The 17,467-nt window shown below is 39.5% G+C and overlaps 1 protein-coding gene across 2 annotated transcripts in view; it reads left to right on the forward strand.

The window, feature by feature from the left end:
* Positions 1 to 9,914, forward strand: part of Fbxo3 (F-box protein 3) — a 29,193-nt gene extending 19,279 nt beyond the window's left edge. Inside the window, exons 7-11 of one of the 2 annotated variants that reach the window (XM_004627060.2) lie at positions 113 to 197; positions 1,028 to 1,150; positions 2,459 to 2,574; positions 3,886 to 4,076; positions 8,862 to 9,914. In XM_004627060.2, coding sequence (XP_004627117.1) covers positions 113 to 197; positions 1,028 to 1,150; positions 2,459 to 2,574; positions 3,886 to 4,076; positions 8,862 to 9,029 — 683 coding nt within the window. In that variant the 3' untranslated portion in view covers positions 9,030 to 9,914. Of the gene's footprint in view, positions 1 to 112; positions 198 to 1,027; positions 1,151 to 2,458; positions 2,575 to 3,885; positions 4,077 to 5,253; positions 8,353 to 8,861 lie in introns of those variants that run through there. The other variant, XM_023710582.1, reaches the window with a different exon arrangement.
* The last annotated feature ends 7,553 nt before the right edge of the window (positions 9,915 to 17,467 follow it).

The following is a 17,467-nucleotide window of genomic DNA, read 5'->3' on the forward strand; positions in this document are numbered from 1 at the left end:
TAAATGTTTCCAGTTTGGGTACTACATCTTAAGCTTAAAGAAATAATCGTTTCTTTATTTCCTATGTAGATTTTATAAAAATCTCTTCTTTTTCTCACTTCCTGGTTCACAGGTGCTACTTTTACTGACTGGTTTACCTCTTATGTCAGCAATGTTGTATCAGGTGGCTTCCCCATCATCAGAGACCAAATTTTCAGGTATTTCATGTGGGGATTTTTTGGATTGAAATGATTATAAATCAGAAAAAAAATCCATCACAGATCATGAAATGAAGTTTCCAAGGTTAATAACAGAACCTCTCATTAACTTCAGTCTCTTTTATTCTCCGTGCAAAAAATAAAACATTCAAACACCTAATGAGTACTTTTCTTACCTTGAACAATTGCCGTTTTTTAAATTTACAAGCTATGATTTGTTAGTAGTTGTTAGTTTCTCTTTGAAAAAAATTAAAGCTGTTGGGGAATTAATATAATAGTGTGAATAACAAGTTAGGAACTATTACCTCCTGCCAAATACTATATAATATCTTTAAATGAAACATTCAGATGTTGTAATTAGTATTAGAGGTGTGTTAAAGTAACCTTTGTAGCAGAAATGATAGAATAACTATGTTAGATACTATGTTAGCTCTGTAGATCATCAGCTTCTATGTTAAAAGAGTACATGAGACTGAATATACTTCCATATTTTTGCATGTTTTTATTATCGTAGCCACCATTTAGCAGATGTAGCTGAGTTTTCAGATGACCTTAAAATTTTCTTAGCTTTGAAAACTAAGATAACCCCTTTTTAAAAACTACCGATGCATTATTGGAACCACTTTCATTCATCCTTGATTGTCATTACTCAGTCAGTGTTTTCTATTTCTGATTTCCTTTTAAATATAATAGGACTGTGCCCAAGTATGATTTATATTTTTGATCTTAATAAAGTATAAGTAAACTATTGTGTGTTGTGTCTTTAACCTTGAGTCTTATGGAATTGAAAGTACTGGACTTTAAAATATTTAATTTTTAAAATTTCCTAGGTATGTTCATGACCCAGAGTGTGTAGCCACCACTGGGGATATTACAGTTTCTGTTTCCACATCGTTTCTGCCAGAACTCAGCTCTGTGCACCCACCCCACTATTTCTTCACATACCGAATCAGGTGAGAACTTCAAATTTGGTTGCCTTTGCATTAATAGTGTGATAGATCCTGCAACTGTGTTGCTGCTGTCCCAGTCAGCATATATAAAATGCATTTGGAGGTTTTTGGTTTTGTTTCCATTTTTTGTTTTCTTTCAGTAATAGGCATCAAACCCAGGGCCTTAGACATGCAGACAAGCACTGTGACCACTGAGTAAAATGCATTTTAAAAGATAAGTTCTTGCTGAAGTTTGGAGGAAAATGTATCTGCTACATTATCGGGTTAGCACAGGACTTTTAACTTTCTGTTTATCTCTCTATGTTACTTAACTGGTGTGCATTTACTAGGTAGAACGTACTGTGCCAGTACTCTGAGAAGTGGATCGTGAAGTGGATCAGAGATCTGCACTAGTATTGTAATGCTCTTTAGAAACTCAGATTGACAAAGGTGAAGCCGTGCATTTTTAATTGCACCTGACCCACCTATAGTCATTTAAAATCTAATGTTCTTTGAGTGCTTCTTGTCTGTCATACATGGTGTGAGGCATTGGATTTGATTAAATAGAAATACTTTATATTCACTCCAGTTAGAAATGTTCTGTGCTATGACATAAAGACAACTCATTGCTCCAAGGGATTGTGGATATTTTGTTTTAAAATACATATTTATTTTAAAATACGGCACATGTGTACAATAGGCATATAGCCTACAAATATTTTAGTAACATATACTTACCAAGGAAGCATCATGGGATTTAGGTGTTGTACATAGCCTTTGATATGCCTAGGATTGAAGCATACTTAAAATAAAATCACCTGCATGTACTTCAAGGGGAGAGTGCACAAAGTAAAAATAGACAGCAGATTGCTAGAGAAAAGTAGAAATGATAGCATGAGAAAACATAAAGTGTAAACCAGTAACAAGTCATTTTGCTTTGAGTTTTGTAGAAACTAATGAAAAAAAACCATGTGTCACAAGCTTTGCTATGCATGAAAAACTGTTCTGTAGAAGGTTTTCAGGCACTAGGTCCTGGAAAACATTTGCCAAGCAGGATTGTCATCTCCATTGCGTTTGCACGCTTTTATGCTGCCCTTCTGTTGTTACTCATCACTGAAAGTGCAGAAATTGAGCGAAAGCATTTTGTGTCTCATTAATGCAGTATCTTTGAAAACAGAAAAATAAATCTCTAACAGACTTTGCAGGGTTTTAAAAATTTCCTTTGGAAATTTCTTTCTATATTGTTAACCATAGTTCTGTAGCTCTTAAAACAAAAGAAAGCAAAACACATAGGGCAGATTTGTGTCTCTACCATGCCACTCCTTTCTCCAGGATTGAAATGTCAAAGGATGCACTTCCTGAGAAGGCTTGTCAGCTGGACAGTCGCTACTGGAGAATAACAAATGCTAAAGGAGATGTAGAAGAAGTTCAGGGACCTGGAGTCGTTGGTATGTAACCCACTGTTTAGGTTTGCATAGCAGTTGCCTCATAGAAATTTTAGAATTCACATCTAGAAATAGGAAGTATAAAGGTTGTTAGCTTATAAGCTTTGTCCCTTAAATGTTAACTTTTCTAAAATAATAACGAACTCTTATTATCCAGGTACTGACATCATTTTCTGTGGACCACCTGGAGTTTATCTTTTTGTGTTCTTTTTTTGTTTTGAACTGGTTAACTATTATTGTATTCTGTGGGTTAGGTGCAGAGGACAGAAATAAATTTCATATTCAGTAATTTTTTTTAATTTTGGGGGAAGATTTTCAAATTAAAATAACAGACTTTTATTATTTCAATTTTATTTACATTACCCAGTCATCATTGACTTTTTAAAAAAAATATGATAAACCCTAAGTTTCCTCAGTAAAATAATGTGTACTTTTGTTATCATTCCTAAGCACCTGCATGATTCACTTTAAAGTTTTCTAATTTATTGCCATAGATTAACAATCTGCATGTATAGCTCATGAGTTTGTCTTAGATGTACTTGAAAATCTCGTGCTAAGTAATTTTATTAAAGTTCTAATACTTGTCTTATGGTACATTGGTGAGATCTGTTATGTGACTGAAATTTTGTCTGTCCAAATCCTTAGCATGAATCTTCATAATTTTATGTTTGAGTACTCTTGTCCCTGCTTATGCTACTATGGAAGATCTTTTATTACTCATGTCTTAAAGATTATCTTCAAGATCCAAAAGCTCTTTGGAAAATAAGGCATCTTTTGTTTTACTAGGTGTTATTCAATACTTTGTAAAGAATTTAGGAAATCAGGAAATAAGGGCTGGGGAGATAGCTCAGCAGTATAAATGCCTGCCCAGCAAGCACAAGGTCCTGAGTTTGATCCTTGGTACCAAAAAAAAAAAAAAAAAAGTCAACTATATAAATACTTAAAGGACCAGCCAAATAGTTAAGCAGATTGCGCAGGTGCGTGGGGTTCAATCCCTAGGCCTTCCATGGTGGCATGCACCTGTAATTCCAGCTCTTGGGAGGCTGGAAACAGGCGGATCACTGAGTCCAATCTAGTATTGAGACCCTGAACACCCTGTAGACCCTTCTCTAAAATACAAAAAAAAAAAAAAAAGGAAGAAAATATGTTGAGGTATAAAATGTTTGTGTATAATCCCGTCATTGTTAACATTTTATCTTTTTTTAGTTTCTTTTTATATAACTGCATTTACTTTTACATTATAGAGAATGTATCTTATTTGCTGTAATGAGCTGAATTTTATTCTTTGGTTTATTGTTACTGGTTACTCTGCAGGTGAATTTCCAATCATCAGCCCAGGTCGGGTATATGAATATACAAGCTGTACCACATTCTCTACAACATCAGGATATATGGAAGGATATTACACCTTTCATTTTCTTTATTTTAAAGACAAGATCTTTAATGTTGCCATTCCTCGATTCCACATGGCATGTCCGACATTCAGGGTGTCTATAGCCCGATTGGTAAGTTAAATTTTCCTTAGTGCTGATTTTTGTTACTTTGTAAAATTAACTCTACAAAGCATCTTTGTTTAGGCAGATAAGTGGTTTATGAACAAATTCTAGAGAGTCATAGATATTCTGAGACAGTATCTTGGGGACCAAGTGAATATGTGGGAGAGATGAACAGCAGGTCAGCTAAGCTCTCTATACTTCAACTAGAGAAGCTGTGCTATTACTTGTTTTGTTTTCAAGATTTGACTTTTGCACTGTTTCCAACCAGTTCAGTGGCCTAGATATATTAGAATATGAGACGTACACATTAGAATTGGCTTACTTTTTATTTATTAAGATAAGGAAAACAGTATTCTACTGTTTTTGCTAAAACTCCCCAAGTCAGTAAAATAAACAGATGTTCTATAAAGATCATTACAAAGAGGATTTAATGGGTAGGCTTATACTTTTTATAGCAGTCTCTTCAAGAGATCATTTCTCAAGTCAATGAGGTATATTTTTAAAACCCCATTTTAAGATTACTTTTGGCAGTTATAACAACCCCAGTCTTACCAACTGAAATAGTTAAAGGAAATTATGAAGTTCTGGTTATGTAATAGGAATAAAATATGAATTTATATCCTGACTGTAACTGTAGATGTTGAATATTCAGAAAATGCTCTTTTTTTTGCTCTTCCGGGGATTGAACTCAGGACCTTGTGCTTGCCACACAAGCACCTATTCTACTGAGTTATCTCCTTGGCCCAGAAAATGCTCTTTAACTCCTGGAGTTGTCCTAATGGTTGGATCTGAAATAAGTCTGGGACATGATATTAATCTTAGACTGAAACAACATGCTTTCAAGTCTAGTTTAGAGAAGAAAGGAAGGCGATGAGCCTTTAGCCCATTATACTTGTGGTATGGTGAAAAGAGCTTACAGTCTGGATTTGTGAGTGAAGTTTTAGCTCTTTTTCCCAAAGGGAGGAGTGTTAGAATTGTATTTCCAGTTGTAGAAATTTACTACTTCTATAACAGACTTCAGTTTTTGACCAATCCAATTTCTTCATAAGATTGGTATCATATTACGCGCAAGTGTTTGGTAATCATCCAGAAAACCATCTGGGACTGGAGTTTTCTTTGTGGGAAAAATTTTAAATATGAATTTAATTTCTTTAATATTCATGTTTTCTATTTCTTCTTGTTTCAGTTTTGATAATTTGTGCCTTTCAAGGAATTTGTCCATTTCATCTAAATGTTGATTTATTGGCGTAAAGTTATTTACAGTATTCCCTTGATATCCTTTTAATGGCTACAAGAGCTATAGTCACATGTCCTCTTTTTGTTCTTAATATTGGTAACATATCTTCTTTGTTCATCACATGATTATTATCACTTTTGTTGATCACTTAAAGGAACAACTTGGGATTTCACTGATTTTTCTCTGTTGTTTATTTTCCATTGCTTTGATTTCTGTAGTTGTCTTTCTCTTCTACTTACTTTGGTTTTAATTTGTTTTTCTTCTAGCTTTATAAGATAGATACTATTAGACTTTTCATCCCTCTAAGCACTGCTTTAGCTGTATTTCACAAATTTTGATGTGTTTTTGTTAACATTTAGTTCAAAATAGTCTCAGACCTCGTTTGTAACTTTGGTCCATGATTTTTCCAGAAATGTATTAATTTCCAAATATTTCAGAACTTTTCAGTTATCTTTTGGCTATTGATTTCTAATTTTATTGTGATAAAAGAATTTACTCTGTATTTTTCAGTACTTTTATATGATTTGTGATTCAACATGTGAAGAATTTACGTATCTGGATCAATGATCTTTGTGTGTTTACAAAGAATGTATAGTCTGCCATTGGGGGAATATTATTCTATAAATACAGATCAAAGTGATTGGTTGGTAGACAGTGTTTTTTAAGTCATCTGTATATTTATGCTTTTTCCAGTCTTTGTTCTGTCTACTACTGAAAAGGTGATTGTTGAAATTTCCAAAATTGTGGCTTTGTTGGATTTAGTTCCATCAGATTTGCCTCATGTATTTGGAAGCTTTATAATTGTTTATAAATATGTTTAGGATTTTTTTTGTTGTTGTTGTTTTGTTTTGTTTTTTTGAGGAAGTCGTTCTTTTATCATTGCCTCTTCATCTCTGATAACATTCCTTGTCCTAAAGTTTAAAGAATACTGAGGTTTGTTTAGGCAGGGAGTGGAGCTCCTGTTGGGTCAGGGTGATGCTTTTGAGGCTTGTTTTTCACACCAGGGTAGATGGAAAAGAGTTTAGTTAAGGACAGTGGATCGCAAGCATTCCAGTCTCATGGTCCCCTTGGAGGTTTAGAACTTATTGAGGAATCCAAAGAATTCTTGTTTACATGGGCTGTGTCAGTATTTACCATATTAGAAATTGAAATTGAAAAACCCTGTTATATGTTCAACCGCCTCTTAATTATGTATTTATTAGAGTTTAGTTTTCTCCTGACCACAAGTAAACATTTTCTTGACCTGCCTTAAAATGCCTTCTGTAAAGGTGAGAAATCAATAAACAGAAAAGAGAATTCTGGACTTCAACATAAAAAAGGCAATGGGGGTTGTATTTGTCAGTTTGTTGCCTGTTTCTTTATTAGTGTTCTTGATATGGAAATTGAATCCTTCTGTTTTGTCCTCTACCAGTATGCTTTCATACTTCCTTTTTCTTTGTACTTTGCCACTTCAAAAAACACTGTTTGCTTAGTCACATGCCTTTGCCTGGTCTAGTGGGATTGTTTATTGTGCTTGTTTGATGGCCTTGTTTGAGGCTCTTGCTGCTTACTTATTTTCATCCTTGTCCTTTGTTCCTCTTTCCATCTGCTGTGAATATATGTAAACTGTATCTCTATAACCCTGCTGTTAGACATACTGATTCCTCCAACAGTTTTCTTCATTAACATAATTAATAATCACACAGCTGGACATCATTTTTTAACATTTCCAAAATCTTTGCCTTCCCACCTTTTGGACCTTTTTACTGAATCTTAAAGCTTTCATTCTTTAACTTAAAAATATATATTTATGTCCAAAGATACAAATAACGAAATATGTTATAAGTTGTACCTCTATAGTCTGATTATTATTATGTTATAAATGCTAAGTGGCACAGTTTTCTTTCTTTTACATTAATTCATTTGTTCCTTCAACAAATGTTGAGTGCTATATTAATAATACAGTCAAACCCTGTCTTAGAATTTATGTTCTACTTGAGACAAAATATAACAAACAGTATGTACTCTTGCCAAACAGTAACAAATATTATGGGAAAAAAAATCAAAGTACAGGAGAAGAAAGTGTCTGTTGGGTTCTGCTGGAAAGATGTGTTAGAAAAGGCCATGGTCTGTGTAAATTAATGTGCAGAAGACCCGGAGGGAGCAAGGTAGATATCCTGAAGGGGAGAGTGTTCAGCGGAAGTAGCAAAGGCAGAGCTTAACATAGGTGTGTGCTTGGTTTGGAAACAGGAGGCTGGTGTAGCTGTGGTGCAGCAGGTGAGGGGGAGAGCAGTGGAGATGAGATTAGAGGCATGGTGGGGTGCTGGGTCACATGGTGCCATGAAAGCCTTGGTGGAAGGGCTTTTGCTGGCATCCTGCTCCAAGTGTCCCAGTGCTTCTCAGATTACCAACTAGGTCCAATATAGCAATGCTTCTCATTTGAGTCTTTAATTGTGTGGGACAGAATATTGGCAAGCAGTTAAAGGAAGGCTGAATTAGAGGCAGTGCTTAAGCAGAACTAAAGTTTCTAAGAGATCCTCAGATATCTTGTGTTCCGCACTACTACTTCCTCTTCTAAGTTTTCAACAAGTGAATTTAGAGGTTACCGTTTTCCTACAGTGTGGACTGATTAGTGATACTAGTGAATTGGCTAAATGACACTGATTTCTGAGGCTAAGTTAGAAAAAGGCAGTATGCCTTCAACCTAGCTCTCTCCTCGAATGTGCCTCTGGTGTTCTGAGCTACCTGCCATATAAGAAGCCCAGCTACCATGAAGCCGCCATGTTGCAGAAACTATGTAGAGATGCTACATAAAGAAAAAGGCACACAGGAGACCCAGCCGGTTCAGTCTGCAGATGTGTGGATCGTCCCAGCCCTGGTACCAGATGTGAGTGAAGAAACCTCCAAGTGATGCCAGTCCCAGCCACCTGACAACAATGTCACGAGAGACCTCCTGCCAGAACTGCCCCATTAAGACCTTCCCAGATACCCAACCCACAAGAACCAGGAGAGATCATAAGTGACTGTTGTTTGAGCCACTGAAACAATAAAAATATTTTTTTTAAAGTAGAGGCTATTGATGTTTGAATTAAAACATGTCTTTGTATTAGAAGTTTAATAAAAATCTTTGAGACCTCTCACTGACAGTGCATAAAGGTTACCAGTAGAGGTCCTCCATACCTAATATTTTCACCTCTTTTCAGTAAGCATATAGATTAATAATAATTAAGAGAATTATTTAATATATTGCTATGGCAAGATCAGCAAAACTTCAGCTTAGACCTTTAGGAGGAGTGGAGTCTGTTTGCTACCTTGAATGAACTAATTCTGTATAAAAACTTAAGTACTAATGATGTTTACTGTTAGGACCATACTGAGCGTATTGAACGTGTGATACAATATCCACTCCAGACCCTTGTATTAGTGTGCACAGTATGAAACTGCACTGTTCAGATCCACAAAACCTCGTAGACAGCTTGTCTGGTTGTTTGTAATCTAGATCAGTGAAAATGTGCAATAGATTATTATAGAAATTTGATGGACATTCTTTGTATCAAAAGATTGTTTTCTCTTTCAAGGAAATGGGTCCTGATGGATATGAAGAGATGGAGGAGGAAGAGGAGGAAGAGGAGGAGGAAGATGATTCAGCAGACATGGATGAATCTGATGAGGAGGAGGAGGAGGAAAGGCAGAGGAGAGTCTTCGATGTTCCCATCCGCAGGCGCCGCTGCTCACGCCTGTTTTAGGATTCTGCTGAGGGAAGCCCTGGGACGGCTTTCACCTGTTGAATAGATTGCTTAATAATGTAAATACGCTGTGCTCAGCATATAGCAGGGGACTAGCATGTAATACTGTCTCTGGCCCTGGGTCCTGTGTGACACTATGCTAGGAGTTGGATTATTTTGGTTTGCTTTGTGGCTTTGAGGTAGAGGAGAAAACAGGAACTTTTTTTTTCTTCTTCTTCCAGGAGTCAGTGCAGAAACTGTTCTCTAGTTAGAGAAGACATTTCCTTGTATTAAAATATTTTCTACTTAAAAATACAGAAATGGGGAGAAAATTGTTTTGAATAAGGGCTTAAAATGTAGCAGAAATACCTACCCACGAATAGAAAAACTGACCAAATCTATAGAAAGACTTCTTGTGAGTCACTGAAAAGGAACAGAACTTATCATTTGGCGAATCCATTTTGTGAGTCCTAATATTTCGTACTCGGAGAAAACTGAACTTGAGTTCTTGTGGCCTGTGCTTTCTTAGTCCATCCTTGAAAGTCTATCATTTAGACCTTGAATTGAAGTTTTCATCACTATGACCTTGAATTTAAAGTCTTCAACATGGTGACTTTGAATACAAGTTAAAATCCTCACACTATGACCTTTATCAATTATTTACAGTTGCTTTATTTTTGAAATGTAGTATATAAAAGTCTGTAATGTGTTTATTAACAAAGGATTCTTCACAATATCTCATGTAGTCTGAACTTGTAAATACTGCTTCTGTTTTGTTTCTCCTTTATACACTTGACCGTCTAACTTTGTGATAAATGACATGAATCTTACGTTAGGTTTAAGGATGTTTTCCTGAAATGTGGATTTTTATTTTGTAATTATATAATTGAGAGTTTGGCAAACAAATTTTGGTTCCAATCCTGTATTTTGTGTAATTGCCTATTTGCCATAACTGAATATTAAGCCTTTGTTCTTCAGAGGCTTCAGAATGCAAATGGGATTGGTGTGGCTGTCGGGGAGCCAGTACAGCGGGCCCATTCAGGAGCACAGACACCAAAGTACATCTTCAGCACCATGAAGATCATGGCTAAAGCAGAATTTATTTGCAATGTGAAAAGAAAAAACTGGAACAGACTAGGAGCCTGACGTAGGCTTATGTGGTTCATGAACTGTTGCTCAACAATATGAAGGTGAGTGTTGAGTCTGTAGGTCCTGCTGTCATGGTAATTGAAGAGATTTTAGAAGAAAGATGAGGGGGAAGCTACTACCCAAGGAAATCCTTAATTCCACTGAGGCTTGTAGAAATACTTGGATGTTGGCACAGGCTTGAGGTCACCTGACTGCAGTCACCTAATGGCACAGTCTCAGAATGTGTCCTCCATTAAAGGAGATGTGATTGTTTTATCAGGATGCCAAATCCTATGATGTCTTTTTTCACCTCAGTCAATGATCCTCATTTATTTAGACTGTGATAATAAAATACTGTAGCCTGTGTAATTTCCAAACAGTAGACATTGATTACAGTTCTAGAGAATGGAAAGTCCAAGGTCAAGGCACCAGCAGAGGGCCTGGTGTGTGCATTGCTCTCCAAAGATGGAGCCTTCTTGCTGCGCCCTCACACGGTGAAACCAGGGCATGAGCTCTGCGAGGTCTCTTCTAAGGGCACCAATCCTGTTCAAGAGAGCCATATCCTGAGATTTGTTCAAGAGAGCCAGACCTAACTGCCTCCTAGTAGTCCATCTTTTATACTCTTGTTTTGGAATTTCATTTCAACTTTCAAGGTGTGATCAAGAAACAGTTTGGCTTTAAGTAAAAGTTGTTACTATAAAAGACACAGTCATGAATCCCTCTCAAAATATTCCCATGTTTTGAACACACCCATTTCTTGCCACTTTCTGAAGCAGTTCCATACTTTCAGGTATCTTTAGTGGTTCTGTCCTGGTGGTCTCAATGCTCTGAATTGATTTAAAACATGTTCCATAGCCACTTGGACTTGAGGTAAGTCAGGAGTTGCACAGTGCCAGATCCAGTGAGTAAGGTGGGCAAGCACGCTCTGTAATGTTATGAGCCCACCTTTCCACTGGATAGCACTCCGCAGCACCATATACTGTACTTTAGATATCGCACCTCATAAAGACAGAGAAGGACATCCAGACCTACTTCAGAAAATACCAAGAATGAGGGGATAAGCATTCAAAGCAACTAGGGGGTATTTGGAGGGAAAGCCATAGCAGTGTCTTACTGTAAACATTCACTCAGAAGCCCTTTGAGTGGGAGAAGCATACCTTCAAGCCCCAGCATCAACCCAGTTATTTAAGAAACAACTTATGGTTAATGTCAATTAATGCTGGCTCTGGAGTCCCTTGTCATTCATATCCTTTTTTTCTGGGTGACTTCCTGTTTCTAGAGTGTCCTGTCACCCATGAAGCCCTGTCTGGTCCTTGCATCCTCAATATTTGCTTCTTCCTCTGAAAGGTCATCGTGTCTTGGTTATGTTGAGTGAATGGCCGCTGGCTCATAGGTCCTGTTGGGTGCCAAGTCTCTGTGTTTAATTTCATGGCACAAATGCTTATACATAAAAGGCACTGAACTCAGCATTCACATTGCTCAGTGCAGACTACTTCCACTGGAGCAAAGGTCATTTCTGGCTTTCAGATCTGCAAACTACTCATATTTCACTTATTTGTCTAAAGCTCAGGATAAGACAGGTGACTAAATGAACAGTAATTCAGGGTTTTTTTGGTTTTTGACGCTGAGTCTTGCTGTGTACTTCAGGCTGGCCTTGAACTCACTATGTAGCCCAGCTGTCCTCAAACTCAGGATGATCCACCTGCCTCAGCCTGCATGCCTGCCCATGACCAGTTTAAACTGTTGACGGATGCTATGATTTATCTCTACCTGCCCCACCCCCAAGCCTAATGTGCTCCAAGGCAAAGCTTCTGTAAAGTGATTGGATTGGGAGGCTACAGTGGGTTTGTTATAAGGAAGTAAGAATCCGGTCAGAAGAGGGAGGGTCACTGGGGGTGTGGCTGAAAGGGTCTAGCTCCCTCCATCCTCCCTTGATGTCACTCTGGTCCCCATCTGCCATATGCTTGCCCCGCCTTGGAGCCAGCTGAAATGTCTACAAGCTGTGAGCCAAAATAAGCCTTTTCTCCTTTGAATTGTGGGTGTCCGGTATTGTGTCCCAGCAGCGAGGAATGTGACTAAGAGGAGGGCTCACTGTCTTATGACAAGGCAGAGGTAACTAGGACTGACTCCACAGCACGATGATGTCATTGAGTTTCCAGACATGCTCTGCTTTCCCACTGCCATCCCTTGCAAACAGACAGCTGCAGTCCTTGCACTCCAGGAAGAGAAAAAGGCAAAGTCAAATCTCAGGGTCTCCAGAGGTCACATGGAAGATTGGAGTAGATGGGGCCAGGGATGCAGGAATTAACACCAGCAGCACAGGTGCTTGGTTCAAAGGAACCCGGATGACCCAGACAAGCTACAGGCTTGAATTTGGAAGTAAAAACAGGGGCCGCGTGAAATAGAGGGGAAATTGAGGTATTTGAAAAGTAAAGTAGGCTGCTTAGGCAGACTCGGGCTGGGGGTTCAATCTCTGGCCTGCCGTGTGGGCCCGCCCCTGGGGCACACTGAGACTGCAAATGAGACTGGGCCCAGTGCTTGGGGGGCTGAAAAACAGGAAGGATAACTATGAGTCCGATCTGTGTAGTGAGACCCTGTACTAAATACATTAAATGTACAGTAGGCACAATGTGTAGACCTGAGGGAGGGGATGAACTCAAAATTGGTTTCCACATAAATTGGAAGAGTAGTTGGAATGGAGACATGTACAGAACAGCTGCAGCCATCTTTCAGGTAAAGATGTGCAAACACACAAACCCCAAAGATGCATAGAGCAGGGTGGATCCGTAGCGCAGGGAGGATCTGTGACAAAATCTCAGGGAATGCAGAGGGCGTAATTCTTAGTCCCATCCTGGGAACAACAGATTATTAAGGCACAGAGGCAAAGATTGGTCATCACGTGTCACAGAGGACCTGAAGGTTGCATTCAGTGTGCTTCGTATGTCGTATGTCTCAGCATCTCATGTTTCAATGTAGAAGTGTACTGTTACGAGAATGAAGCAAAGGTGGTTTTGGGGACTATACTTTCTTCACATGCCATGGTGTCCCCAAGTCTCTTTCGGGTGGAATGGGAGCTTGGGGATGGCTTCATGCCTGCAGTTCCAGCACTCGTTCAGGAGACTGAGGCAGGAGGACCAAACCCAGCAACTTGGCGGGAACTAGTAAATAATATGCATTATAAAAACCATTGTTGATTTCCTATCATCGTGTTGAGTGAAATTTTGTGTTGTTTCTTGTTATGGAACCAGATCAGCCAGATAGAGATTTGAATAGAGCCTTTTATTTATTGAGCTCAGGTCCATCAGCCACTTCTCTCGCAGGAAAAGGCTGATTGGCCCCAAACGTAGGTAGCAAGCGGGTATTTATAACAGAAATCACATCCAGTTTGGTAAGCAAACTTGTTATCTAGTACAGAACAACAGAAACTGCACTCATTTGACACAGCTGCAAACTGTTTATAACTAAAAGGTCTTTCACAGCTTAGTGATAAGTGCATATTTTTACAAGGTACATCTTAAGCTGACTATGTTGCAGAAGATGGTTGGGGAGGGAGTTTGTGTTAGCTTGCTGCCTTGACAAGAAACAGTTCTTTATTGTTGAACAGCCTTGAGCCGAAAGGGAGAACACATTTCTTAGAGCAGATAACAGGAAGCACAAAGGGTTTTTATAATTTTTCACAATTAAGGCTCAAAACTCTTATTAACCCTTTACATTCCCCACTGGTTTTTATTTGGGAATCAAATCTTTGATTCATCTAAAACTCATAACTTGAGTTGCCTAGGGTATGAGAGGCTCATTGTTAGATCTCAACACCATTAACTTAATCGTCCGGATTCTTTGTTGTATATACGTAGTCAAACAGTTTATTATACAAGGTCCAATGAGCAGGACCAGAAGAAATATGATCATGGGCCCAATCAGAGCAGTTATCAGATTATTTATCCAGGGGGATATTGAAAATAACCCCCCGTTATTACCTTGACAGATATCTTGAGCTAATTCTTTTAGTATGTTTATTTGATTCTGTATCTGATGGCTGTTATCTGATAAGTTAAAACAGCACATGTTATTTTTTTACATCCTTGATGGTGAAACAATAGTAAGTAATCTATAGCAGCCTGATTGTCTAATATAGCTTGTCTATGTTCCTTTTGTTCTGCATTGAGTAGGGCGATGGCCGTTGAAGTGGCATTAAGAGCTTTGGCCACATTACAACCTAATTGTTTCACGTTTTTCTGCTATTTTACCAAAGTACAGGTTTTCAACAACACTGATTATCATAGCATAGGCTTCTGCATCAGACACGAAAGAGACTCTATTATTACAGTCAGGAGGGAGAGGGATGTTAGAAACTTTCCTCTCGTGGCGTGATGATGTCTTTGAATGGGGTAGTATCAAATCATCTTGAGACGGAAGAATTACAGTCAGCCTGCTTATACAACAGGAGACTCCATCCAGATAAGCTGGGATATAGTTAAAAGTATGTCCATTGCATGTGAAAAACCATCCAGTGGGTAATAAGATATTACCAGTTACATGTGGATACTTTATAAGACTAGAACAATTTAGAAACCCTGACACTTGATGACAACTTTTTTCAGTACAGTTTATAAATTGCACACAAGTTTCATTGAAAGTAACTACAGTCTTTGGGGTAACAAAATGTAGGGCACCAGGTGGTACATCACGTGAGACAGGTCCCCAATTAGCCAAGTCATAATATGGGGCAGGATTAGAAATGTGTTTTAAAAAGGTTAAATTTTTAATATCTTCTGCAGGCTTGCACACTGGTCTTAGGCATGAACCCAGAACATATTGAAGATTTAAGGTTTGTTCCAAGCAGAAAGTTGACAAATTAAGAGTGTTTGCCATCTTTACCCACATGTTATCATGGGAATTAATTACAGACACAGCAGGTATGGCTGACAGTGCATGAAACTCAGAGATCACATAATGCATAATAAGAACTGAAAAGAAAGTTAGGCCAGGCCTGTATCCTGGCGTACTAATTTGACCTTGAGCAGATCGGGCGTCTTTTTGATTGACCATCTTGTGGAGGTGTCGTCTACTGCAGCCAGCTTAATGTGGGTGTGATGAATCCAGTATCTCTTTCCAACTACTTTGACCGAGGTGGGCATCCTCAGGATGACAGGATAAGGTCCTACCCAGCGAGGTCCCAATGTGGATGGATCCCGCTTTTTTATCCACACCAGAGAGCCAGGTTCTGCAGCCAGTGGACTGTCAAGTTGTTCTGGTCTTGAATGTTGATGGCGGAAGAGGGAGTGTGTAGCCTGTAGGACTTAACAAGGTCTTGATTAGAAATGAATGTTGATTAGAAATGAATGTTGATTAGAAATGAATGTTAAGATTTCCTCCCCCAGTTTGGGGATTAAGGGAGGTGCCCGACCATACATAGATTCAAAGGGAGTGATCCCGTGTACATAGGGAGTATAGTGGGCTTATAATAAAGCAAAAGGAAGGAGACTCACCCAGTTTTTGCCAGTCTCCAACCCTAGTTTTGAAATGGTTTCTTTTTGGACATTCATGTTTCCAATGCCCTTCCTCCTTGCAATAGGCACACTGGTTCTCTTTAAGAGGCGTCTTTTTTTATCTTTCTTTTTTGGATCCTCTTCCTTAACTTTTGAGTCCTTTTCCCCCATGGCAATCAGAACCTTTGCCATCCTCTTATTTAGCTCCCTAGGGTCTTCCCTGTTATTAAAAACTCGCTGAGCTATCTCCACCAGCTCTGTAAGTGCTTTTCCTTCAAATCCTTCAATCTTCTGCAATTTCTTTCTAGTGTCTGGGGCCGACTGAGATACAAAGGCAATATTCATAGCGTGGCGATTCTCAGGGGCTGCCGGATCTATAGGTGTATATATCCGATAGGCCTCTTGGAGGCGCTCTAAGAGTGCCACCGGAGACTCATCAGGTCCCTGACTGACCGCTGTAACTTTAGACAAATTAGTAGGCTTTCTAGCCGCCACCCTGATTGCCCCTAAAAGAAGCTGGCGATACTGATTGAGAGCCTCCTTACCTCTATGGGAATTAGAATCCCAGTTAGGACGAGTCAAAGGGAAGGACTCCTCCAGTCATACAGGATCTGAAGCTGGTTGGCTGTCTGGGCCCAAAATTAATTTTCGTCCACACCCCCGGATTCCCTCCCGCTCTTCAGATGTAAAAAGGGTCTGTAAAAGCTGTTGGCAATCATCCCAAGTGGGCTGATGGGTGAAGAAAAGATTCCAGAAGAGATACAAGCCCTTGAGGATTCTGAGAGAAAGAGGGGTTCTGGTTTTTCCAGTTGTATAAATCACTAGTCGAGAAGGGGACATAAACCATGAAAGGGCAGTCATCTCCACCCAATTGTTCACGGAGAGGAAGTACTGAGGCTGGTGCTGAGGTGGGAAAAAGATCAGGGTCAGATGGCGGGGGCTGAGAAAAGGGCAGTCCGCTACGGGTATGCGGCAGACTCAGAGGAGTGGAGGAGTTGGGGCTAGCTGAAAGGTTAAGGGAGGGATGGGACAACTTAGGGTAAGGAGGGGAAGTCGGAGATTCAGATGTCGGGTGCAGCACAGGTGGCCTTTTAGGACCCTGAGGATCCTTTTCTGGAGCGGCAGCCAGCGCCACCGTACCAGAGGCGTTGGCGTGATGCCCAGGCATGGCGACAGGTTTTCATCCACTTTGGAGGGTCTTGTAATAAATCTATGCATGCTTGAATATATGGGACTTGATCAGGATGTCCCGGCTTTTCATATATGACCCTACGGACCTGATAAGCAAGAAAGATATTAAACGAGCCCTTCGAAGGCCATATGGACTCCGATAGGTGGGGCCACTCCAGTTCGCACAAAGTGCAGAGAGTCCCCGGGGAGACAAAGTCTCCGTAGTCAGCAGCTCGCCTTCGGAATTCCTGGAAATGATCAAGAATACATAGCAAAGGTGACACAGAAGCAGAAGCAGACTGACCCATGGTTATCAGACAAACGACAATCGGCCGAAACACAAAAATGAAACAGAAACAGACCTGAGACTCCAATCTGTCGTCACAGAAAGGAGTAGAGTCCGGAGGCTATTGCTGTGTCCAGCACCTCTTAGGACTCTCAGAGGGGGCGCCCCGACAGGACAGACACAGATGTCTTACCAGCAAGATCTTTCAGATGGCTCGGTCTAGTCAGTCCGAATGATAGGATTTATGAGTTTTTGGACATCGTCCCAGGGCCGGAAAGTTCCCCTGGGGAAATGGTTTCCAAAGACTCTGGTTCCTATGATTGATCCCCAGTGAAGGGAATCCCGGACAAGCCCCCAAATGTTATGGGTCAACTCTGCATAGGAAC

This window comes from Octodon degus, unplaced genomic scaffold (assembly GCF_000260255.1).
Source record: "Octodon degus isolate 3935 unplaced genomic scaffold, OctDeg1.0 scaffold00018, whole genome shotgun sequence".
Classification (NCBI taxonomy): Eukaryota; Metazoa; Chordata; class Mammalia; order Rodentia; family Octodontidae; genus Octodon; species Octodon degus.